Here is a 26491-nt window from a genome sequence, read left to right as displayed (position 1 = left end):
CAATCCTCCATCAAATTGATCCACATTAGATATGTTAAAGCCAAAAATTAAGTAGACCTATAGTTAATTGAGACATTAAATATGTTGATATGGGTGAAAGAGATTATGAAAAGTCTCTTCTATGCTGCCTTACAAAAACATCTACAGTAGAATACAGCATTTGCATTTGTACCTTTTGACCTTGCCAGATAAATTGGTGGACAACATGAAGAAACACAAACACCAACCCTCTTTTAAATTGAAGTATGAGGTAGATTTTTGAAATGTCTCTGAGGTCCAAGAGCTCTTGAATCCCCATCATACAAAGCTTTGAAAAGACACTAAGGCCAAGAATAGTTGCATTAACTTAGCACCCATGCCTATGTTACATATAGATATCAAATCATCAATTCTTGCCTCCCTTGGAGCTCCAAGAAAAATCATAATTTCAATGTATGTGGTACATCATCTTCACACGAACCATTGGGGTATGTCGAAGGTAAAGGAAAGTCTGAACTATTGGAATAGTCACTAGCGGCTAGCTCTACAAATGCAACATGGTGATGACCAAGCTCAATCTTGTTGGCCTCCTTCAACTCCATGGCAATCTCGCCCATGGTAGGTCTCTCATTGATATTACCCTCAGTGGCCTGCAATGCTAGCTGAACAACCTTTGACAAAGCAGTCATATTGTAGCTACCATGCAAGCTAGGATCAGCTATAAGGTCATAATTTCCTTCGTGCATTGCTTTTCGCACCTGATATCAAAATAAAAGACATTAATTAGTATCATTGAACCGTGTTTGTGGCATGACCTTTGTGGGGGCTCACTAAAGCATAGTTACCCAATCAACAATGTTCCATGCCTCCTTCAGGAGCCTTGTATCGAAGGGGGCACGTCCACACATGACCTCTAGAATCAGCACCCCAAAGCTATAGACATCACTCTTTTCCGTCAACTTATTGACAACAAAGTACCTACAAAGCATGCAAAGGGAAGACATAAGGTTAATACAAAGTCAATACAGGGTTAATACAAATTCTAGATAATACAAATCTTGATTCAAATCACAGTTGGAATTGATTTACTCTGGATCAAGGTAGCCCGAAGTCGCATCAACATTTGGTGACAATTCGTAAATCCCAAAATTCGTTACTTTTACCAACATTCCATCACTACTCATAAGCACATTCGTGCTCTTCAAATTGCCATGTAAAATGCATTCATTATGCAGGTATTCCAGTCCTGCTCAAGAACAACAAGCTAAATTCTCAAGTCCTCCATTTCAGAAGTCATCCAACCTTTTTTTTGGCTATCCAGAAGCAATAAAAAATTTGGCTCAATGATTTTTATTTTTGTTTTTTGCAAACTAGAGAGAATTTAGCAAAATAATGTCTTATCATTCAGCCCCAAACAATACTTGGCTGTCTAAGTGTACCACCACATGTTAACCATAACATTGTTTTTGGAAGTTTTTGTGAGGAGAGTAAATGGGAAGTTGGAAGGCCTGGAGTAAATCGGCAGGATCTGGAGTTTGATGGATGGTGAATGGAGGCAGGATGGATGGGGATTGATGGATTGAAGGGAGGCTGCTGGAGAAAGAAAGGTGGCGGCCAGAGGTGAAGGGATGGTTGACAGAAGAAGAACAGCAAGTGACAGAGGTGCTAAGACTAAAGACAAGGTTGATGGAGGACCAGAGCAGAGGAAAGTGGAGCTGGAGGTTGGATGTGGTTGAAGGTCGATCTGGAGCTGGAGGTTGAGCACGCTGACTATTATAGGAGGTGATAATGATAATATGATTAACTGCACCTTGAGCTACTTGCTGTAGAATGTTCAACCGAGTTCTCCAATCAAGAGACTGATTATCTGCATTTGCAACACGACAAATTTATCTCATATTCAGTAAAATTATAATCTAGCCTAACATGTTGTAATTTATCCTGGATCCTGGATTTCATGTGCAAACAGTGGATAAACACAATGCATTTCTTCACCCCCAGCCTTTGGATATATTCCCCTAAAATTATGAACTTACTGTATAAGTGATCATACAAGCTCCCTTTTTGTACATGTTCGTAGATGAACATGAGGCGATGACTCTCAGCACAGAAACCAATAGGACTCAACAAATTTCTGTGATTCACATATGAAAGACGGGTAGCCTGCAAATAATAAGTTCAGAATAATTGCATTAGCTATTGGGTAGACACCTGATGTGAAAATCTCTCTCTCTCTCTCTCTCTCTCTCTCTCTCTCTTGCACGCGCGCGTGCACAGCAGGTTAACATGACGTAAAACAACCCCTTCCCCCCCTCCCCCCCCCCCCCCCAAGCGCTTCCTGCAGGTGATTGTCCCTGGTCTGCCTGGCTCACATGTTGCCCACCCAACCCACCAGTCCCCCTGGTCACCTCCCAGCTCACACATGCACCAGCTCACCACCACCTGTGCTCCAAGCGGCACACAGAGTGCTTCCTGAACCTGTTACACACGAACCTGTGGTAACTGCTGCAAAAAGGCACACCCCCCCCCCCCTTCCGGCGGGCTCTTCACGCAATAACAGGCGAAATGGACTAGATGGCAAGCTGAAAGAGCTGATACAGGAATTGGAAAACCATGCTGTGAGAACCCGGAGCATGTGTTGGTCCCAATGATGCAGGAAGGTCTAATCGCAGTCCAGGATACTTTCTTTCTTTCATTATTAGCCTAGCTTTTTCCTCTCCCCCGACCCCACCCAAAAAAAAGCCCCTGCCGTCATCTCTCCCAGGCACCTCCCCCCACTCCTGTTTCTCGGCAGCGCAACTGCAGGGCTTTTTTCAGCAGTTGAGGCATCCCTCTGGCTTTTTACCCATAGAAGGACTTCATGGCAGCTGCTCTGTCATCCCCAGACGAGGTCACCCTACACTCTCTTCTCAGAAGCGGAAGTTCAGCTCTTGGCCTCTTCAGTGGCTTCATTGAAATCATACGACCTCGTGTGCAAGATTGTTGGCAGCGTCTGGCTTGCAGCCAGGTCTGAGATCTCCTCTGGGCAGCTCTAATTGGGGAGCCCGGTGGTATCACGGATATCTAGTTTCTTGGCTTTGGATACATCCAAATGTAGTTTTCCTCTTCAACTGTTGCAGACAAGACCTTGTCGCAAAGTCCGCTGGCAGTGCGGAGCCCCCATGCCTACTTCCGTGGAAACACAGTTTCTCCTTGGAGTCATACCCCTTGGCGGAGGCAAGTAGCTTCCCAAGACAGTTTGCTTCCCTGGTCTTCCCAAAGAGTACCACACACTCATCCCTGCATTTTGAGGCAAAGTGTTGCCCCCCCTGTGCCCCCCTTTCCCCTCTCGGCCGCCATGGTTGCGAGGACAGCAGGGATCCCATTCATCGAGTATTACTTGCTTCACTGGAGAATATCCCTCCACACTTTGCGATTCCCCAGCTGCAACTTCGCCTTCAGCGGCTAAAATTCTCAGGCCTTCCAGGACAGTCCTTCATCTGCAGGCAGATGGGGCAACGTGTGTGAGCTTGTCCCCGCCGAGACACAAGTGAGGGGCCTGCTCCGCGAACCACAGGAGGAGCAGCGTCGGGAGCAGCCCCCCCCCCCCCACCCCACCAGATGCAACTTCAAAGGGGGGTTCCAGTCTTGCCAACAGCAGCACGCGCCAGATGGTTCACGGGTGCACGTTGTCAGACCCACTACGTCGCAGGCATGGTGGGGCCCACCCAATACGGGAGACCTCTGTCCCCAAGGCCTCTGCCTAGTCAGCGAGCCATTATGAACATTTATCCTCAGATCCTGAGCCTAGTGCGCCAGAGGATTCTGTGGGCCCCTCTCATGGCAAGCACCCCGGCAGCACCGTACCCAGCACCCCGGCAGCACCCTGCATCCTCCCCACCGTCCTCCCCCCCGTCACTCCCGCCCCCATCCCCCCACCCCCCAGGCCCCTGTCCCCCCCAGCCTCTTCGGATCCTCAGCCCCCACCTCCCCACAGCCTCACTGCCTCCTCCGCCTCGCCTTCAGCCTCGCCCCCTTCCTCCACCCCCTCCTCCAAACGCCGTGACTTCCTCTCAGGACAGTGCGGCCTGCCCTGAGCTCTGCACCAGTCTTATCAGCGATTCTCCAACCCCGTGGAGACCCTTACCTGCTCTTCACTGCTTTTGTCTACCCCCCTAACTCCAAGGGCATCCCTCCGCACTTCATGGGTCACCTGATGGATTACTCCTGCTGCTATCTCCCCATTGATTCCTGCTCTGTTGAGGAGGTGGTAGCGCCACTCCGGGTTTGTGTGGTCCTCCACCAGTCTCCCACCCCCCCCCCCCCCCCCCCCCATGCCCACAGATGTGTGTAGCCCCAAAAACAGAGTGGGATGCATGCACAGTGGACCACACCTTGCGAGACTAGGCAATTGGTTTCTCTCATCTTCTGCATGACCTCCACATCACAGACACCATCAACCAGCTCTGGTCAATGGTACGCATCGAGCTGGTGACCCTGAGGAGATCCCAAAAGCTTCACATCTTCGTCTTCTTTCATGTTAGCTTTGCAGCTGAGAGAGGGAGCTTCACGTACCTTCATAGAGAGGATCTTCACCCAAGATGTGCTAGGTCCCATGCCACCTTTGAGTAGGACTTTTTGGCAGGCCAGCTCTGCATTCATTTAGAGCGCCTGTGCCTGCAGGGGGACAGCCATTACTTCCCCTTTGAAAAACCTCAGGAGCTGAGGAGAGGCCTGCCAGGGCTCACACCCTCTTTACCTAGCGATGAAGATAGCCTTGTGGAATATCCAAGGATTGGATGGCGCCTTCTGCAACAGGAGAAAGAAGGTGGAGTGTGAGGAGCTTCAGAGGGCGTTAGTAGGGGGCGATCTCGATGTCCTGCTGCTACAGGAACATCATCTGCCAGTAGGTAGGACTAGACTGTGGCAAGATTCTCCCCAGCCACAGTCACACCTTTTGGCCTGGGAAACCAGGGCGGGGTTCGTATTTCCATTGGTAGCCACCTATCTTCACACGAGGCAGATTCCAGCACTATCGTAGCTGGTAGAGCAAAGTGGTAACTCTATCACTAGGGGGAGGACCGTGTCGGCCTCCTCCACATCTATGCCCAAGAGCGCAGTGTCATGGATACAGGCGCGCCAAGGTTTACTGCCAGTAGATTTTTGGTGCAGTTGGGAAGAGGGGGGGGGTGGGGGTGGGGGGGGTTTAACATTGTGGAACATCGAGGATTGGGCAACGCCTTCTGCCATGAGAAAGAAGGTGGTGTGCAAGGATTGGGCGGCGCCTTCTGCAACATGAGAGAAGGTGGTGTGAGAAGCTTCAAAGGGCTCTAGTAGGGGATGATCTGGATGTCCTCATGCTACAGGAACTAGTGTCATGACAAGGGTAGGGCTAGGGGGAGTTGGGCAGTTCAGAGGAGTCCGGATTAGTGTGGACGGCGAGGGCTATAGTTAGCCGGCTAGGGTCTATATCCAGCAGTTGGGTGGAGAGTTGCCGTGTTCTCTTCTAGGAGGTCTCGTGGAGATCCCACACTGGTATCAGAGCTAGTCCTTCCTTCATCCTCTGCTTTCCTCTGCGCAGGAAACTCTCCTAACCAACAGCAACAACAGCACCATAATCTGCATTAGCCCGTGGGAGAAAGATGGTGCACCACCCGTGTGTGGTGAGACAACAGTTGCCACGAGGCTGTTCTCAGCCGTTGCACAGACGAACACAAGAGCAACAACACAGCCACTCCCATTGCCCATAGCGCATGGCTGCTCTCAGCCGTTGCACAGTTGCCACACCCGCAACAACACGGTCACTCCCGTTGCGGCCCAAAAATGGCACAACAGCGAGCGCACAACTGGCGCATATTGCACATCCGATAATGCAGTGCCCAGGCTCATAGTGTGGACAGCAGCTCAACAAGGCGGGCAATAATAGCCACCATATGCACACAAGAGCAACAGAATGCAGTCGGCAGCCCAGCCGTGGAGGAGAGTAACTACTCTCTCTCTCTCTCTCTCTCTCTCTCTCTCTCTGTGCGCTCTCATAAGCTGCAGAGGAGAGTAGCTACTCTCTCTCTCTCTCTCTGTCTCTCTCTCTCTCTCTCTCTCTCTCTCGTTACTTGTCCGCACGGGAAGGAGCAAGCAAACAGCCCGTGGCAGCATCAGCACAGGCAGCCATGAGGAGAGTAAATCTCTCTTTTCTCTACAGCCACGTCAAAGAGGAGGCTTTTTCTCTCTATTTCTCTACAGCCCGCACACAGCAAGGGTACGAGACTGGCCAAGCCCCACACAACACAGCGGTGCAGCAACGGCGTCAACAGCAAGGCCGCACCACACAACATACAACCGACGAGAGCAAGACAAGCCAGTTTTGGTCAGGTACTAGTCTTCATCTTGCACTTGAATTTGATTTATTACCATGACCTCAGAAGATTCCGAGCACCCCATAGGATCTCCTCGTAGAACGCTCCTGGTACAAGACTCGAAACCTGCAAACAAACCAAGCAAACGTGAAGGGGGTGCAGGCCTGACTCACCTCCCAAACTTGCCGTGGGCAAGCCCACAAGTCTTGGCTGTCCCCACCGAGCCACAAGCTGAGCTAACTAGTTGGGCGTACCAACCAATCTCTACCTCGTGACATCCCATACTGCCACGAAGCTACCCTCGCCGGCCTCGAGACTGCTGTCGGCCTTGGCTGCATAAAGCAGGTGCACGTCTGCACTAGAGCCAGGCTCCTGACCATAGAGCTCTCACAGAGACACGCGAGACTCTATGAACTAATGACTAACCTTGGCCACCCTTTTATAGGCTCTTGGCCGGTCACTGGGCATCCACACTTGGATGCCTGCCCCTCCATACTTGGGTGCCCGCCCGTTAGTCTATCCCTAACTCAGCTCGCCATTCAGCCTGCCTAGCTCCAAGCTTCCCCAAACCTAGAAGCTAGTCTTGTGTGTGTGTAGCACACAGTAGATACACACTGTGCACATGACATACTCCCCTTCCTCTAAGAGCTCACTCCTGAGCTCACTAAAAAGCCAAGGTAATCCCTTTGAAGGGTAGTCAATGTCTCCCATGTAGCGTCCTCCTCAACACAATCCTTCCACTTGATCTTGTATTCCGTGATAAGTGTATTACGCAATCGTCTTTCACGAAATCCAAGAATCTTTTCAAGTTCGTGCGGAACAAATGTCATGTCCTCGACATCTATCATTTCTTGAGGAGTAACTAACTGGTCTGTTCCACCCAATACTTCCTTAAGTCTACTGACATGAAATACAGGATGAACTTTCACATGAGAAGGCAAATCCAATTCATATGCGACTGAACCAATCCGTCGTGTAATACGAAATGGTCCACAGTATCTAGGGGATAATTTTGGAGATCGACCTATCCGTAAAGTCTTAGAATCTTTGGGAACTCGCAAATACACCATCGTTCCTTCAGAGAACTCTCTGGGTGAACGATGTCTATTAGAATAAAAAATGTCTCTGTCTTGAGCACTTCTAATAGATTCTTTCGCAACTTGTAACATTTCTTGCATATCTTGCAAAAAATTACGTGCTGCATCATGCTGAAGTCCTGAAAATCCCACTGTAACAGGTGATCTAGGTTGAAAACCATACATAAGCATGAAAGGACTAAAACGTATACTCGTATGCTTAGTACTATTATATGCAAATTCTAACATAGGAAGATAATCCTCCCATGAACTATGTCTTTTGGAGACATGCTCGAAGCATATCCTCCAAAATCTGATTAACTCTTTCAGTCTGGCCATCAGATTGAGGATGATCTGAAAAACTCAAATTCAAAGTTGTTTCCAACTTCTCAAAAACAAGCCTCCAAAAGTCACTTGTAAACTTAGAGTCCCTATTACTGACTATGTCCTACGGTAACCCGTACAGTATAAACAATTGCTCGATAAACTGCCTTGCTAATTGCGTAGCTGTAATGGTCTTCCGGGTCGGTAAAAATCTAGCCATTTTTGTCAAGCGATCCACCACAACCCAAATAGAATCGTGGCCTTGACGTGTTCTTGGCAATCCAGTAATAAAATCCATGGAAATACTTTCCCATTTATTATCTGGGATTTGCAAAGGATAGAACAGCCCAGCCTGTCTAAAGCGTTCAGCTTTATTTGCTTAACAAACTTGACACTTGAGAACATAATCTTCTACGTACCCTTTCATCTTTGGCCAATAAAAAGTGTGTTTCACTAAAGATAATGTCCTGTGTACCCCAGGGTGTCCAGCAGAAGGGGCGTCGTAACACTCCTTAAGAATCTTGGACCTAATGTCCGAGATCTATGGTACACAAATTTTGTCATTACGGAATAGTAAACCATTCCAAATCATCCACTGGCCTCCTGCAGCCTGAATGGTAGACTGCTCAATCATTGAGTCTTGGTCAATCAATGAGCTCCCATCCTGGATCTTCTACCAAAATGGACCAAAATAACTATCAGTCCTGCAAAGCTCTCTCAATGACTGAAATAAGTCAGTAGAAATCTCGGTGAACAACAAAGTATTCACCTCTCTAATTCAACTAAGCGCATCTGCAACACTATTCATGGACCCCTTTCGGTAACGAATCTCAAAATCAAAATCTTGCATTAATTCAGCCCATCAAGCTTTCCTTCCTCTCAAATCATCTGCATCACACACATACTTGATTGATTGATAATCAGTCAATACCACAAACTTGGAGCCATATAAATAATGTCTCCAAACCTTGAGAGCGTGAATGACAGCATAAAGCTCCTTCTCAAGGGTTGGCCAACGAAATTGAGTGTCGTCTAGCTTTTTACTCTCGAAAGTAACAGGTCTACCGTCTTGAAATAGAGCAGCCTCGATTGCATAGTCACTGGCATCAGTTTCAAGAACACAAGGCTAACTAGGATAAGGTAATGCTAAGATAGGTGCTTCCTTGACTTTATCTTTCAAAAGTCTGAAGGCCATATCCAGATCGTTATTCCAAGTGATAGGCTGATTTGACTTACGTCCACGACCTTTCAACAAGTCGGTCATCGGTAGTGTGAGCTGGGAGTACTCCCACACAGATTTCTGAAGAAAAACAATAAAACCGAGAAAAGAACGAAGTTGTCTCGCTGTCTGCAGTATAGGCCAGTCTAGAACCTTCTGAACTTGGTCATAGCCAATGCTCAATCCATCTCTAGTGATCTTGTGTCCCAAGTAAATGATGTCTGTCATGAAAAACTCACATTTACTTAATTAGCATATAGTCGATTCTGTCTTAAAATAATTAAGACAATCTTGAGGTGTCTAACGTGATCCTCAAGAGTACGACTATATACTAAAATATCATCTAGGAACACAACCACGAATTTTTCCAAATGTTGATGAAAAAGATTGTTCATCATTTGCTGGAAAGTGGCTGAAGCATTGGTTAACCCAAAAGGTAATACGAGAAACTCATAATGGCCATACCTAGTCCGAAAGGCGGTTCTTTCGACATGCCTTTCATGAATACGTATCTCGTAATAACCAGTACATAAATCTATCTTCGTGAAATATTTCGCTCCGGCTAACCGGTCAATCAGGTCATCTGATCTAGGGAGAGGATAACGGTTCTTGATTGTCAGCTTATTCAATCTCTTGTAATCTATACATATTCTCTAGGTGTTGTCCTTCTTTCTCCTGAGTAACACAGGTGCACCCCAAGGTGATTTACTTTGACGGATCTGGCCCATCCTCAAATAATCTTCAAGTTGTTTCGCCAACTCATCTTTCTCAGCTTGGCGCATCCTGTAAGGTGAAATACTAACAGGTTGAGCACTAGGGACCAGGTCAATACGATGATCTACTGTCCTCTCAGGTGGTAAGCCTGATGGCAGTTCCTTAGGAAACACATCTTGAAACAAATCAAGTATCTTCTTTAATTCGTTGCTTTTTTTTTTTCCGAGAAAAGATCCTTTCATTAGTTATGTAAAAACGCCCGTAGGGCTACAAAAGATCTCTCTTGCTCCTAAGAGAGAGAAGAGCAGTGAATACATCATGGCAGCCCGGGAGACTCTCCCTAGGTGCTGTAAAGTACAAGCATCAGTATAAAGAACTGAGCGGCTAAATCATACAATAGGGGGGGGGAAGAGCCAAACAGGTGGCCTGTAGTGCCAACGGGGGGATCCCGTGTGTAGGGTGTAGAACACACTTAGTTCATTAACATCCATAGTAGGTATGAGAAATGAAGAAAGTGGAATCAAGACACACTGGAAAGCATTATACAAAGAAGAATCCATTATATTTCCAAAATCAACTGTATTTACAAGAGGTCCCTGAGAGGGATGTATACAATCACCTAAGATACAATACTGGGTGGTCCTATGTTCAAAAGAAAAAGTATGACTAGACCAATCTATCTGGACTTGAAGAGTCTAAAACCACTCAATCCCTAATAACAAGTCTACATGCTCTAGATGCATAATATAGCATTCCAGAGTATCTTCATAGTCCTGAATCCAGATCGGTAGCTTCTCCACCTTTCAATCCCATACTTGCCGACCCGCAGGTAGGCGTACCTCATAGGTATGATCGTTGGGTGTTGTGTCAAGACCCAATTTCTGCACAAGTTCGTAATTAACAAAATTGTGTGAGCTGCAAGGGTCTAGAAGAATATGTATTCTATGGCCATTCACTTCTCCATAAACTCGGAGAAGATCATGCACGCCAAAAACTTTAGAGTTAAAGAGACAATCAGAACATGAACTAGGGCGAGAAAGTACAGTAACTGACATACCTGTCAAAGACAACTGGTTAGCTGCCTTTGGCTTAGGTCTTGCATTGATCTTTGCACCCTTTTGCTTCGGGCACTCGTTACCCATATGTCCTTTTTCTTCGCAGATGAAGCAACGTCTCTCCTCCTTGAGCTTCAAAGCCTTAAAAGGAGACGTTTTTTCTTTGCTGGGGTTGAAGTAGAATTCTTCGAAGCTTGGTCGGAAGACTTTTCTTCAGTCGTGCTAGCCATCGGTGCGGAGAACTTCCTTCTGTGCTTGTTCCCCTGCTCGAACACGGGTTTAGACTTAGAAGAGACCATTGTATCATCATAGATACGAGTGGAATGAATGGCCTCGTCCAAAGTTTTGCATTTGTTGTTTTTAATTTGTAAACGGTATAAGTCGGGTAAACCAGCTACGAAGAAACCCAAAAGAGTGGTGGAATCCATCTTCGTAGCTTTCATCTGCAAGTCCCTAAATTTCTGGAGATAGACCTCATAAGTGAGGTTCTGCGAGATCATGGTCAAAGTAGCAAACCGGGACAACAATATCATAGTCATCCTCTTTCTTGAAGACATTGTGCCCAAGTCGTTGGTTTAGGGTTGAGTTCTTTCCACTAAAGCAAAGCTTTGCCTGAGAGGAAACCTGCTGATAACTGGATCTTTTTTCCATCGTCATATGGATGAAATTGGAAATGGACTTGCCACTTATGTAGCCAAGTGTCCACTACCTCCTTGGTACGCTGCTTTTGCTCGCCCCCCCAAACTGTTCCGGAGTAATATTGGGACCTAAAGCAAATGCCAAAGTATCCATACCCTGTGTGGAAGGATTAGAATTAGGGTTAGAGATTCATGTGGGAGACATACACAGAGAGAACAAGGGAGAGAGAGAGAGAGAGAGTTGTGGGGATAAGTCAACTCACCAAGAGATGAGTGTGTGACTCCCCTATCACACATGTATATTGCACTAGTACACAGTGTGCACTTAGTAGTTGTGTGGGAGGATTAGAATTAGGGTTAGAGATTCATGTGGGAGACATACACAGAGAGAACAAGGGAGAGAGAGAGAGAGAGAGAGTTGTGGGGATAAGTCAACTCACCAAGAGATGAGTGTGTGACTCCCCTATCACACATGTATATTGCACTAGTATACAGTGTGCACTTAGTACATTAAAAGTACTAAGTGTACTATGTACTATAACTTATGGGCTTGTACACACTATAAGGGTGGGCATAGTGCCTTTACCCCAACAACCTCCCACTTAAAGGCAAAGTGCCCTTAAGGAAAAGAAAAAATCAGCATGTACATGATAATATACAAGGCCATATCAAGGCTGAAACTGGCCTCATCCAATGCCCATCAAGTGTCTGCAATGAGCAAACCGCTCCGGAGGTAAACTCTTTGTCAACAGATCAGCCGGGTTGTCATTTGTATGAATCTTAACAAGCTGAATTTGCTTGTTCTCTATCACCTCTCTGATGAAGTGATACTTCACATCCACATGCTTCGTCTTTGCATGAAAGACAGGGTTCTTTGCCAACTGGATGGCACTCTGACTGTCACAATGCAACAATGGAATATCCCCTGTATATCCCAAATCAACCACTAACCGAGATAGCCATAATGCCTCCTTGCAAGCCTCTGTGGCTGCAATATACTCGGCCTCTGTAGTAGATAAGGCAGTGCACTTCTGCATCCTGGATATCCATGACACAGCACCTCCTGTGAATGTAAACACATAACCGGTAGTAGACTTCCGGTTATCTGGATGACCGGCATAATCCGAATCCGTGTAGCCATGCACTAATGCATCCTGTTTGCCAAAACAAATGCACATATCCTGTGTGCCCTTCAGGTATCTCATGACAACTTTCACTGCTTTCCAATGCTTCTTGCCAGGGTTGGCCATGTATCTAGAAACCACTCCCACTGCAAATGCAATGTCCGGCCTAGTAGCAACCATGGCATACATGAGACTGCCACAAGCTGAAGCATACGGAATCTTGGCCATATCAGCCCTGCCACTATCTGACTGTGGGCTGTCCATAGCACTGAGTTTCACATATGGAGGCAAAGGAGTACTAGTTTTCTTCCTCCCGTCCATATTGAACCGCTGCAAAACTTTGCCAATGTATTCCTTTTGAGACAAATACAACACATGCTGATTTCTGTCCCGAAGTATCCGCATACCCAAAATGTGATTTGCATCACCCAAATCCTTCATATCAAAGGTTTCATGCAGCCTCTTCTTCAAGGCATCCATCTCTTTACGAGATTTCCCGGCTATCAACATATCATCAACATACAAGATGAGGATCAATAGACTGCCATCCAAAGCTTTCTTGGTGTATAAGCAGTGATCTATGTCACTTCTCCTGAATTTCTGTGATTTCATGAATGTATCAAATTTATGATACCATTCCCTTGGTGCCTGTTTGAGCCCATAAAGACTCTTTTTCAGCTTGCATACAAGCTTCTCCTTTCCACTTACTGCATAACCCTCTGGCTGTTGCATATATATCTCCTCATGGAGATCACCGTGAAGAAAAGCAGTCTTCACATCCATCTGAATCAAGTCCAGATCATCATGAGCAACCAAAGCTAACACAGCTCTAAGTGTGGTCATTTTGACCACTGGAGAGAAGATCTCCTCAAAGTCCACACCATATTCCTGCTTGAAGCCCTTAGCCACTAACCTGGCTTTGTATCTTGGCTTTGCATCTGGTGCAACTTTGAGCCTGTATACCCACTTGCATGGCAAAACCTTCTTGCCTGCAGGCAAATGCACCAACTTCCAAGTTCCATTTTTATGCAGAGAATCCATCTCTGACTTCATGGCACGCTCCCAAAGAGCCTTGTCTGCCCTCTGTAAAGCCTCCTTATAACATGAGGGCTCCCCACAGTCAGTGAGCATCAAGTAGTCAACCCCTGGAACAAACCTGTCAGGGGCTCTGGAGGGTCTAGTGGACCTCCGTACCCAATGACCATCATTTGCAGGTTGCTGTCCAGCCTGCATATCACCCATTGGTGGCTCCTGTTCCATGCCATAAGGCTGAAATATCATGCCCGGTATTTCTTCTAACTGTGGTATATCCATAGGGATATCTTCTACCATCTCTGGCTGTCCATTTGGACCATTTTCAGCACCATTTAAGGGCTGGTTTTCCTGCTGTAATGGCTGATTTACAGCCCTTGGTTGTTGTCCATGATGTCCATCATCATCAAAGATGACTCTGCCAGGCTCCTGTTGCCTTGCAGGCTCCTTATACATGCATGTTTCATCAAAAATGACATCATTGCTGCGTATAATCTTTCTATTCACGGGATCCCAAAGTCTATACCCCATTTCACCTCTGTCACCATATCCTAGGAATATGCATTTGTGAGACTTAGGATCAAGTTTGGTGCGCATTTCCCTGCGTATGTGCACGTACGCAACGCAACCAAACACTCTCAAGTGCTTGTATGACGGAGGCTTCCCTGTCCATACTTCCTCTGGCACTTTCCCACCAAGCCTCGTGTTAGGTGACCTATTTATAAGGTGAACGGCTGTCATAACAGCTTCAGCCCAAAAACCATGAGGTAATGCAGCATGTGACAACATAGAACGGACCTTCTCCTGAATGGTCCTGTTCATCCTCTCTGCTGTCCCGTTTTGTGGAGGATCATAAGGAGTAGAGAGCTCCCTCTTGATGCCTTTAGCATCACAAAAGTCCTGAAACTGTTTGGACATGTACTCTCCACCATTGTCGGAACGCAAAGCTTTCAGTGTTTTGCTAGTTTGATTCTCAACAAGAGCAACAAACTTCTCAAACACTGAGAATGTATCACTCTTCAAACGAAGAGGATAAACCCACACCTTCCGTGTGGCATCATCTATAAAAGACACAGTATTTTGCCCCTCCCAAAGAAAGTTGAGGCATCTCACATACACAAGCTCTAACTGAGCATCTTTCTGTCCAAGAGCTTTCTTGTGGGGGCACTGTAGTTGCCTACCATATATATAATGCTCACAAAACTGAAAACTTGAAAACTTTAGAGAAGGCAAGTAACCCAAACGAGACAATTGCTCCATACCTTTGACACTCATGTGTCCCAACCGGCTATGCCACATAGAGATTTCCGGCAGCTCGGTTGCATTTACATTAGCATGGTGACAAACACCTGCATACATAAAGTAAAGAGTGTCCACCTTAGAGCCTCTGGCAACAACCAGTGAGCCCTTACTAATCTTCCACTTTCCACGACCAAATGTGGTAACATAATCAGCATCATCAAGCTGTCCAGTAGAAAGCAGATTCTTCTTGATCTCAGGCACATGCCTGACATCATGGAGCATAAGCTGTGAGCCATCTGAAAACGCAAGCCTCACATCACCTCTGCCAAGAATCTTGCATGCATGGTTATCACCCAAATAAACTACTCCTTCATTGCCAGCAGTATACCTGACGAACAAGTCTCTGCAACCTGTGACATGAAAGGAGGCACCTGAATCAATGATCCATGAGTGCATACCATGACCACCTGTAAGAAGTGCATCAAGTGAAGACGTAAATAGGACCTCATCCTCACTGTCACCTGCATGTGACACATTGATTTCTTCAATCTTGACTCCACTTTTGCCCTTTGGCTTTACATCTTTGGCTTCATCTTTGTCTTTGTCCTTGCCTTTTCCCTTTTCCTTTTGATCATTTTTCCATTTGTAGCATTGCTTTTTAATGTGTCCCTTCTTGCCACAATAATGGCATTCCAAATCCTTTTTGGAGCGAGACTTGCTCCTTCCCCTTTCTTGGCTTTTTCCCCTTTGCTGGGATCTCCCACGTGCATTCATTGCATTGGACTTTCCAACAGAGTTGTTTTTTCTGTTCATCTCTTCTTGAAGAAGAGCACCCTCAACATCTGCATATGACAGCATAGCATGCGAATTGCTAGTGGCTGTCCTGAATGTGTCCCAACTCTCTGGCAAAGTGCATAACAAAAAAGTGGCTTTGAACTCATCGTCCATTGCCAACTTTTGATTTATAACTTGGTTGACAATACCATTAAACTCATTTAAATGGGTTGGCCAAATATCATAATTATGCGAGCCTTCAAGCTTCTTGATGTGAAGCAATGAAGAGCTCTCACCTGTGGTTGCCATAGCAATATGCAACCTGTCAATGCCTGACTCCCTGCAAAATGTGCAAACACTGCACCAAAAGCGCACAAAGTGCTCACAGTTGTTCTCCCAAGCTTTATCTCCCACTGCGGAAGCAAGAATGCAACTTTTCTCCCACTTTATGTGATGAAATCACCAAAATCTGGTTGCTGCAGATTTAGGACAGCACCTTAAATGTGCTCTGTTGCCCTTCCAAAGTACTGTACAGCAGTACCAAGTGCTCACCAATGATGTACCAAACCTGTACCGGCAAGTACAGCAACTGAAATTGAACCTTTTCCTCACTCAAATCAGTGTACAGCCATGCCAAGACATGCACAAAGCTGTGCCAAATCTGTACCAGCAGGTACAGTAGCAATAAATGCTCTCCTGGCTGTCCAAATGAGTGAAAATCAGACTTTTACAGTCCCAAACACTGCATACAACAGTCCCGAACAGAAATTGGGCAAAAGCCCCTTTGACTGCAAGCTGATTTCTGAGGATTCAAGGCATAAGAGTCTTGCCTGCTGCTTTGCCAAGCTCAACAAGCATACGATCTTGAAAAGCCCCTTGATTTAAGATCAATTGCTGATCATACATGGTACATTGACGCACATGAAGGCATCCAGAGTCTTCACAGTGCTTCCCCCTGGTCACATATACATCCAATACATGAAAGCCCCTTGATTTACAGGCACATTGAGTGCTTGACAGGCATCAACACGTTGCCCAAAGCATCAACTACGAGTGCCTGCATGCAAATCAACTTAATCGGCACAAAAGCCCCTTGATTTGCACTGCAATTTGCTGCAAATTTTGCAAATAAATTCAATCGGCACAAAAGCCCCTTGATTTGCACTGCAATTTGCTGCAATTTTGCCCAAATGTGCGATTTCTCACATCATACAGCATGTATGACTGCTTAATTGCACAATTACATCAAAAGCCCCAAATTTCGACATCCAATTTCCTGCAAATTGATCCTGATTGTGACCAATGTCACCCAATTTTGCCAATTTTGCTCAAAAATTGAGCAATTTGGCACCTGTACCTGCTCAATTGATGATTGTACTTGCTCAATTGCAAATCCCAAAAAAAAAATTGAAGCAGAATACCTTGTAATTTCTGATTTTTTGTTGCAGGAAAGGGGGGTGTGCTGAATTTGGTGCTGCTGCAGAAATCTGATGCTCTGCTCAGATACACCCAAGCCCGATCCTTCTTTCCATCCAGATTTTTGAAGTAACTTTAATCCAACGTTGGAGGTCGTCAAGGCACCAGAGCGTCGTTGGCACGAGAAGCCACCTTGCAGATCACGATTCCATGCGCTTTCCGTGTCGCTCGCGTAGCCCTTGACAAACCTAACACCACGGCCTGGAGCGCTTTCTGTCTCGCTCACCCACAGCCTAAAGTCTCCTCTGTTGTTGTTACCTCCAGACGGTCAAGGCTTCAGAGTTGAGCTATCGCCGGTGACGAGTTTCCATTTGTGCGCGAAGGCTCCAGCACGGCGCCCGACTTCGCCTAGTAGCCAGTCGACACGTCGCCAGTGCTCGTTGCTGTGTTTTCGCCGCCTCCTTCAGTGGCTTGCGCTACACGTACTCGCTCACGCCCAGCAGCCAGCTACCCAACGCTTACGTATTGCTGGTTGCAGTAGGCGCCTGACACGCCTGCCCTTCGTTACGCTACTGGCTGGAGTTTGAATGGGCAGCCCACGCTGGCTGGGCTGCCTACGCCCAGCTGCTGTAGGTTAACTGCGCTAGGCAGCCTGGGCAGCCTTCTACGAACGCTCACCTGATTGGCTGGGCAAACCTCCCTCTAGCGCCACTGGACAGATGCTGGTCACCGTGCTTTCTTCAACGAGTTGGAGCTTCTGGGTATGCGCCTGATTGGCTGGAGACTCTGAAGACAACAAAGGACCAGGGAAGAATCTGCTTGCACTGAATGGAGCTCTGATACCAGTTGTGTGGGAGGATTAGAATTAGGGTTAGAGATTCATGTGGGAGACATACACAGAGAGAACAAGGGAGAGAGAGAGAGAGAGAGAGTTGTGGGGATAAGTCAACTCACCAAGAGATGAGTGTGTGACTCCCCTATCACACATGTATATTGCACTAGTACACAGTGTGCACTTAGTACATTAAAAGTACTAAGTGTACTATGTACTATAACTTATGGGCTTCTAGACACTATAAGGGTGGGCATAGTGCCTTTACCCCAACATACCCGAAAGAGTAGATAGGGTAGTGGTCAACAAAGAGATGGAGTGCTGTAAAGCCTGCATCTGCGCGGCGACTTGTGCTTGGCGTTCCGAGAAAGAAGCTTCGAGAGCAACTTTAAACTCTTGGAAATCTGATTTTGAAACAAAATCGCCGAAAAGATCGCCATCGGTGGCTTCCGTAGCCGGCAGGTCTTCACGTTCGGGAATGGGCTCCAACTCGGAATCTTGGGTGACATCTTGAAGAGGGCAAGATGAGAGAAAAGTTTGATCTTGCACAAAGAAGAGTGCTAGAGAGCTTGAGAGCTTGAGAGATGTGTGGCTAGAAGCCTCCTTGAGGGGAATTTATAGGCTTCCCCAAAAGCTTACTTAGCTTTTGCTTTTGTGTTATATATATATATAGTCTTTTTTTTTAAAAAAAACCATAAAAGCAAAGCATGGGTTTTTTTCAAACCCCTTTAGCGCAGGGTCAAAACGCTGAAAACATAGCGTGGAGTTTTTTTTTTAATTTACAAAAGCTAAAATTATCGAAAGCTTTGCCACCCGTCAAATGCTTTTTTGCGATTTCCTGCAGCAACTCTGCGCAGACTTCCAGCGCAGCTTTACGTGCCCGCCTGCGAGTGCCGACTTGAGTTGCCACCTGTGTGCGCATACCTACCCATCTACGCCTGCATATACACGCGTGCGAAAACCTGCCCGCCTGCCTACGTGTACCTGCCTGCGTGCACCACCTGCGAGCGACTGGTGCAAGGCTCTTTCAGCTGGCTTCTTCCCTCAGAAGGGTTGGACAACCACTCAGGCGCCACACAGCCCTCAACAGCCGTTGATACTTCTCATAGGTCAAGTTCGGCCTCTAGTAGACGTTAATACAGCTTTCTTTCTTTCTTTCTTTCTCTCTCTCTCTCTTACAGTTTTACAACTGTCGACAGACTTCTCTTCTCTCTCTTTCTCAAACTGTTCACACAATTGAAAAAACACAGCCCTTCTTCTTGCAAATCAAACCAACCCATACAAGACCAAAACCTTCATCGCCGGTTCCTACGAAGCAAAAGCAATCATGCTGAATGTGAAAAAAAACAGCAGTATGCACACAAAAAACAGCAATCTTCTCGAACTCATACCTTTTCTTTGACCTCTTCTTTTCTACCTGCCGACTTGCTCGTTCTCGAGGCTTGCTCTGATACCACTGTCAAATCCCCATAGGATCTCCTCGTAGAACGCTCCTGGTACAAGACTCAAAACCTGCAAACAAACCAAGCAAACGTGAAGGGGGTGCATGCCTGACTCACCTCCCAACCTTGACAGCCGTGGGCAAGCCCACAAGTCTTGGTTGTCCCCACCGAGCCACGAGCTGAGCTAACTAGTTGGGCGTACCGACCAATCTCTATCTCGTGATGTCCCATACCACCACGAAGCTACCCTCGCGGGCTCGAGACTGCTGCCGGCCTTGGCTGCATAAAGCAGATGCACGTCTGCACTAGATCCAGGCTCGTGACCATAGAGCTCTCACAAAGACACGTGAGACTCTATGAACTAATGACTAACCTTGGCCACTCTTTTATAGGCTCTTGGCCGGTCACCGGGCGTCCACACTTGGACGCCCGTCCGTCCATACTTGGGTGCCCGCCCATTAGTCTATCCCTAACTCAGCTCACCAATCAGCCTGCCTAGCTCCAAGCTTCCCCAAACCTCGAAGCTAGTCTTGTGTGCGTGTAGCACACGGTAGATACACACTGTGCACATGACACGGTCCTCCATCTATGGATACCAATATGGTTGATGTGGATGCGGGTGATCATGGATTTGTGGATTTCCACGCACACACTTTATCAGAATCACGCACACAACGTATTGAACAAAGTTCAAGGTTTCGGAGTGTCCCGGTTGATACTCTAGGAGCATCTACTCCTGGGGGGTCAACTCAAGACACTGAAACGCTCGGGAATCAGGAAGTGGCCGCTAACTCAAGAGAATGAAGCCTCCTATGTTCCGCGTGAAAGAGAAGGAGCGTAATAAAGATGCAGTGCACACTTTTTTACAAAAGTGGACAGACTTGTACCTTTTGAAGCATTCTCCTAATGTTGTTCGAGCTCTCGAGGCAAGTGTCACGCTTGAGAGCAAGGCCCACCAGTGGTGGATGAGCCTTGGCGAGAGTGATTGACCTACGTCCTCGGCTGCTTTTGAGGCACTTTTTCGGAAAGAATTCTTACCTGAGAATGAGAAGGATCGCAATTGGAATGCTTGGGATAACTGTAAGATGCAAGGTCTTACATTGACCCAATATATTCTAAGTATCGCGAGATAATTCTCAAGCTTGAGAGTTTGGATGATTTTCAAAAAGTACGAGATTTTCTGCGTGGTCTAGATAATGTATATAAGACTAAGGTTAAAACTCAATACCTAAAACTTTAGAAGAGGCCATAAAGAGTGCACAGATGTTCGATAATAATATTGAGAAGAAACGCACGGCCAAGACACCTTGGATTGGAGCATCCAACTTCCATAGTTCTAAGGGGAACAAACGGAAGGGGACCAAACAAGGTAGTGACGCAGTTAAGAAGGCTAAGGGGCCAAGGGATCCCTCGTCTCCGCAAGATTATGAGCGAGCTAAAAAAGAAAAATTATGTTTTATTTGCATGGCTGCTGATTACGATAAGCAGAATTGTCCAAAGAACCGTAGCCAAGATGTCGATAAGGGCGGTAGTAAGGCAATGCACATGGTGCAAGTCTTGCCACTTGAGGCTTCTCAAAAGTTTTTTGAAGTTCAAGTATACCATACCGATGCCACACATGAGTGTTGTGTAACCTCTATGATGTGGGCACCCTCTTTCGGGCCTTATGATTTGGTTCGGATACATGGACACATCAACGGACGAAGAGTTCGTGTCATGGTTGACGATGGGGCTACACAACTTTCTGAATTATCACTTGGTTAAAAAAATAAAATTGCCACAAAGCCCTAGTGATCATAAATACATGGTATCTCTTGCTAATGAGCATGATAAGCATGTATGGGATACGGTGGTTAAGCAAGTACCACTCATTATTCAAAGACATGAAATGGACTTAGATTTTTAAGTTATGTATATTACTAGAGCTGATGTTATTTTAGGTCATGAATGGTTGTTTAATTTAGAACCATCTCTTTCTCGTAGTTATCTAGAGAATAATTTTAGTTTTGAGGTCACGGTAAACAAGTTCCTTTGCAAGGTAAGCACGATGTGCCCCCATCTCCACTCACTTGTTCTGCTGAAGTGGACCGCCTTGTACATCCTCATGAAATAGAAAATCTCTTTTTGTGTTACATGTTTCCTTCACTTTTGTCTCATGATGAAGCTAGTGGTGGTGATTTTAATCCCAGTTTGAGTATTAAATCTCTCAATTCTCTCATATGTGAACCACATGTTAGTGCTATGCGTAATAATGAACAAGCTCAAATTTTTCCTAAGCTCACTCAACAAGGTAGAGCGTCATCTTGTAGTTTGCTGACTACCTCGCCAGCGGCTTCATTAGGCCTAGCAATTCGCCATGGGCATCACCAATTTATTGGTGAAGAAAAAAGATAGGTCTATGCGTTTATGTGTGGACTATCGTGGCTTGAATGCAATCACGATAAAGAATAAGTATCCGTTACCGCGAGTTGATGAGCTTTTTGATCAACTGCAAGGTGCACGATACTTTATCAAGATTGACTTAAGATCGGGCCATCATCAAGTTCGCATCCGCATGGAGGACGTGCCTAAGATAGCTTTTCGTACCCGATTTGGGCATTATGAGTTTTTAGTTATGCCGTTTGGTCTAACAAATGCTCCAGGTACATTTATGACCCTTATGGATAGTGTATTACGCCCGTATCTTGGTCAATTCGTTATAGTATTTCTTGATGTTTTTTTTAATCTTTAGCTGCATCGAGGAAGAGCATTTGCAACACTTACGATTAGTGTTCGATTTGCTAAGGCAATTCGCACTTTACACTAAAGAGAGCAAGTGTGAGTTCTTTGCCTCGGAGATCCATTATTTGGGTCACATAATCTTAGCAAAGGGAATTCAGATGGATCCTATGAAAGTAGATGCAATTCTTAAGTAGCCTCATCCAACCAATCTAGAGGAATTACAAATATTCCTTGGATTGGCAGGATTCTATTGTAAATTCATCCGGAATTATGCTAAGTTAGCGGTTCCGATGACGGACTAATTAAAATCTAAGGGTCACAACTTTGTTTGGGGTGTTGACCAACAACAAAGTTTCGATTGTCTTAAGGTTGCCATAGCTACCGCACCTATGTCGGTAATAGTAGATCCTAATCAACCATTTGTGGTTAAAATGGATGCTAGTGACCATACGTAATAGAAATTTTTTTATTATAAAAGTGTTATTTTCATTAGATTTTATTTCTATGCATGGAAAGATGTGCTTCTTCAAGAAGGAAGACATGTAGCTTTTGAGAGCAAGAAGTTGAATAGAGCTCAGCGAAATTATTTTACATATGAGAGTGAGCTTTATGCCATCATTTATGCTCTAGGGAAGTGCAGACATTATCTCTACGGTACTAAGTTTGAGATTGTCTTTGATCATGAGAGCATCAAATGGTTGACAACTCAAACTAATTTGAAAGGTCGTAAAGCTCAGTGGACAGAAATCCTCCAAGAATTGGACTTTCAATTAAGGTATCGCAAGGGCCGATACAATGTCGTAGCTAATGCCTTAAGTCGCATGCCTCAAGTCAACTCGTTGAGTTTCACGAAGTTGAAAAGTGAATTTTTAGATTCACTCAAAGGCAAGTGTGAACATGATCAGTCATATGCAAAGGTGTGGAAATTTGTTAAACGCAGGGATCCCTCCCACTCCGCAGTAGCGAGTACAGATGATAGTTCCACACCCAGCTCTTCTCTTTCTAGGGACGAGCTTAATCGTTGTTGGAAGCATTTTTCCATCAATAATGGGTACCTGTTACACAAAGGAAGAGTATGTGTACCCTCGAACTCAGACACTAGGCGCCAAATACCTTTTGAGTGTCATGATAGTCCAAGTGCAGTCATCCTAGAATTAGGAAGACCTATGCCTTAGTGAGAAGGCAATTCTATTGACCTGGACTTCACAGGGACGTCCAAGAACATGTTTTGCATTGTCAAAAATGTCAGGTCAATAAGGCTGAGCGTCTTAAGCTAGGCGGGTTGTTACAACCCTTAGAGATCCCTGACGATAAGTGGAAAAGCGTCTCTATGGATTTTATTGTAGGTCTACCTACAACTAGCAGAGGCCATGATGCCATTTAGGTTGTAGTGGATAGGTTGACCAAGATGTCTCGGTTTATTCCGGCTAAAACCACAGTGAAAACGCCAGAGTTAGCTCAGCTTTTCATTGAGAATATCTATCAACTCTATGGGCTGCCAGCCAATATAGTCAATGATAGAGATCAGCAGTTTAATAGTCACTTCTGTGGCGAGCAGTTTTCAAAAGGTTGGACACAATGCTCAGTATGAGCACTGCTGACCACCCCCAGAGTGATGGTCAAACAAAAAGGGTCAACCAAGTACTCGAGAATTGTCAGAATATGCAGTGGAGATAAAGACAAGATCTGAAAACACAAGAGCAAGTGCACTACAAAAAAACACAGCAATAGAGAGGGAGAGAGAGAGAGAGAGAGAGAGAGAGAGAGAGAGGCGTGTAACTCTGCTATATACACTAGGAATCCCGAAATACTCGAATACAATGTGTGTGGGGACTAGGGGCCATTTTATATGGCCCCTATGATCCAGTCGACCAGCCCAAAAAGCAGCCGACAGCAGCATCAGGCTCATGACTTGCTCCCATCTCCAGTCGGCCAGCACACACAGAGAGTCGTGGAGCAACAGGGGCAGTCGGCCTATGTCAGAATACTCAGACCAACAGTCGGTGTCTGGATCAGCCAGGAGCCACAGGACAGCCTCCCACACCTGAGGAAAAATAGGGAAAAAAATGGAGAGTGGGGAAAAATGAGAAAACACCTAAATCGGGCGAGCACACCCACAACAGAGGCCCTGGTGTAAATATACAAACAAGAGATGACTGCTAACACCCCCTCTCAGCTCCTGGATGTAGAACCAACCCCAAGGAGCTGGAGTACCGGCGGAGCAAAACCTGAGATAGAGACTTCGTGAAGAGGTCCACCGCACTGTCCTCCGTCGAACAGAACTCTAGCAAGATGTCATCAGCAACAATCTTTTCACGAACAAAATGCCTCTGGATGACCATGGATTCCTCCAGTGGAAACCCAATCCTACCAAGTAACCTCTGCAACCTTACCACCTCGTAAGCAGCACCACAAGCAGCTCGGTACTCTGCCTCTGTCGACGACAAGGCAATAGATGGCTGCCTCTTACTGCTCCATGAAACCGCTCCTAAGCCAAGGGAAAAACTGTAGCCTGATGTCAAGGTCCTCGTATTTGGCTCTCCTCCCCAATCTGAGTCACTCCATCCGTGGATTCTGACTCCATCCATCAATCCCCCTCCTGTGTAAAAGAGTCCAAGATCCTTCGCATGCTGCGGAAACCACAAGATACGCAATCCTGCCTCCCAAAGAGTCCTCTGCAAACATGAGCTCAACAGCCTCATCAGGAAGCTCTCGTCCAATCTGGTATGCATCAACCAAATCAATGAACCATTCTGCTTCCGAGTCAAGGAGGCATCATACTGCTCACAAGGATCAACACCTATTACGGTGGGATGCCAAGTCCTGGAAACCTGCTGAAGACCACTCAAGGCCTTCGGAAACCTGTAACCAACCCCCTCTGAATCCAGAACCACAAAGCCTGCAGAATGTGCAACATCCACCTCCACCTGCGAGTAATCAACTGCCACCTGCCTGGCCTTCCAATAGGCCCTTGTGGAAAGAACTTCCTCATCTACAGGAGTTTCTTTGTCCCGAATACTACGAGACATCAGAGCATAGGTTACCTATAAAGTTTCCTCTGAATAACGAACACAAGAACTACCAATATCTGTACTGGAAGTTCCTGCCAACTACTGCCATCATCTGGCAAGCCATCCACCAACTGGTCCGAGAAAGCCTGCACCTGCAGCGTATCCACACTTAAGTGGCCATTACCAGACTACCACTCATCACAAAATTGAGGACCTGGGAGAGAGAGTGCTGAAAGTTTATAAACTCCATTCTCCACTCCGTCTTCCCAAACCACCTGGCATGTTGCTTTGTCCCGGAAAGCAACAAAATGCTCATCAAACTCCACCTGTACGCCAGTCTTGCAAACCTAATGCACTGACAACAGATAAAAACCAAGTGATGGAACATACAACACCTAGGAGGAATGCTTTCCCCCTCTGCCATCGGGAACTATCTCCAACTTGCCCTCACTGTGAACTAGGATAGTGAATGTATCCCCAATAAGAATGTGACCAGAATACCCGCAGAGATCCTGTAAAGCCGAACGGGAAGGAGCCATGTGCCTGGAAGCACCACTATTTAGAATCCACTCCCGAGTATCCGTAGCAGAGAGTCCTCCAACCTCCTCCCTGCCCGAAGAAAATGAAACATCGGTGTCCATCATGTTGGGTGTTGGACTCACACACTCACACACACAAACCTGCACATTAGGGTTAGGTGCAAGGTAGAGAAGCTCACACAGAAAATGAGAGAGAGAGAGCCAAAAGTGTGGTATCCACAAAATGCAAGTCAACCCTTGCATGTGTGCCACATCCATATAATATAGAAGTACAAAATATTATATGTTAGAGTGTCCTTTCACACTTGATGTCCAAGGGGAAAAACCACATGGGAAAAAGTGCCCTTGGAGGTGATCACAGAGACACAAAAGAAGATGGACGAGGCGGAGAAATGGATCGAGGTCGCCAAGAAAGGAAAAGGTAAAGAATCGCCACCCATCCCCACTCCCACCATCATCAACATGACCCTTGAAGAGGAGCAAAGGAGGAAGACACGGGCCTTACATGTACGAGTGTCCGGTCTAAAAGACCGTGATGATGCAGAAGGGGAAACCAAGGAGCTCTTCTCTATGATGGGCATTGAAGCCACGCACACAAAGGCATGGAGAGTGGGAAAGAAGAGAGAAGGTAGTGGCGAGTCTTCTAAGGAAAGAGCACTTATCATTCGTTTCCCCTCCATGGAAGCGAAGAAGGACTTCTTGAAGAGACGTCCTACACTCAAGAAGACAGGAATATTTCTTGGAGATGACCTCACACTCTCGCAACTTGCCCACATGAAAGAAGTTATGCCCGAGATAAGGGCAGCCCGAGAGAAAGGGAAAGTGGCCTTCTATAGAGATGGTAGAGTGGTGATTATGGAGAGACGCTCTTCATGACGGCACGAGACCTATGGGACTACACTCAAAGTTGCTACTTGGAATTGTAATGGATCTCTACGCCTTCATGTAGGGGCTTTTGAGGATAGTTTCACTGGGAGGGACATCATCTTCTACTGTGAGACGCATCAGGCTCCTGGACAGT

At 46.2% G+C, this 26491-nt stretch overlaps 1 protein-coding gene across 1 annotated transcript in view; it reads right to left on the bottom strand.

The window, feature by feature from the left end:
- Positions 1-210: 210 nt before the first annotated feature.
- LOC147607442 (senescence-induced receptor-like serine/threonine-protein kinase) overlaps positions 211-26491 on the bottom strand; it is a 79457-nt gene continuing 53176 nt past the window's right edge. The window contains exons 10-14 of the mRNA XM_086790570.1: positions 2016-2142; positions 1790-1846; positions 1069-1225; positions 825-957; positions 211-737 (exon numbers count right to left, since the gene is read on the bottom strand). Of these exons, the coding sequence (XP_086646696.1) occupies positions 420-737; positions 825-957; positions 1069-1225; positions 1790-1846; positions 2016-2142 (792 nt within the window). The 3' untranslated portion in view covers positions 211-419. The remainder of the gene's footprint in view (positions 738-824; positions 958-1068; positions 1226-1789; positions 1847-2015; positions 2143-26491) is intronic.

The sequence above is a fragment of the Cibotium barometz genome, chromosome 55 (genome assembly GCF_041138505.1).
Source record: "Cibotium barometz isolate CiBa-2024 chromosome 55, ASM4113850v1, whole genome shotgun sequence".
Classification (NCBI taxonomy): Eukaryota; Viridiplantae; Streptophyta; class Polypodiopsida; order Cyatheales; family Cibotiaceae; genus Cibotium; species Cibotium barometz.
The sequence above is the reverse complement of the archived record's forward strand: the minus strand, read 5'-3'. Positions and strand labels throughout refer to the sequence as shown.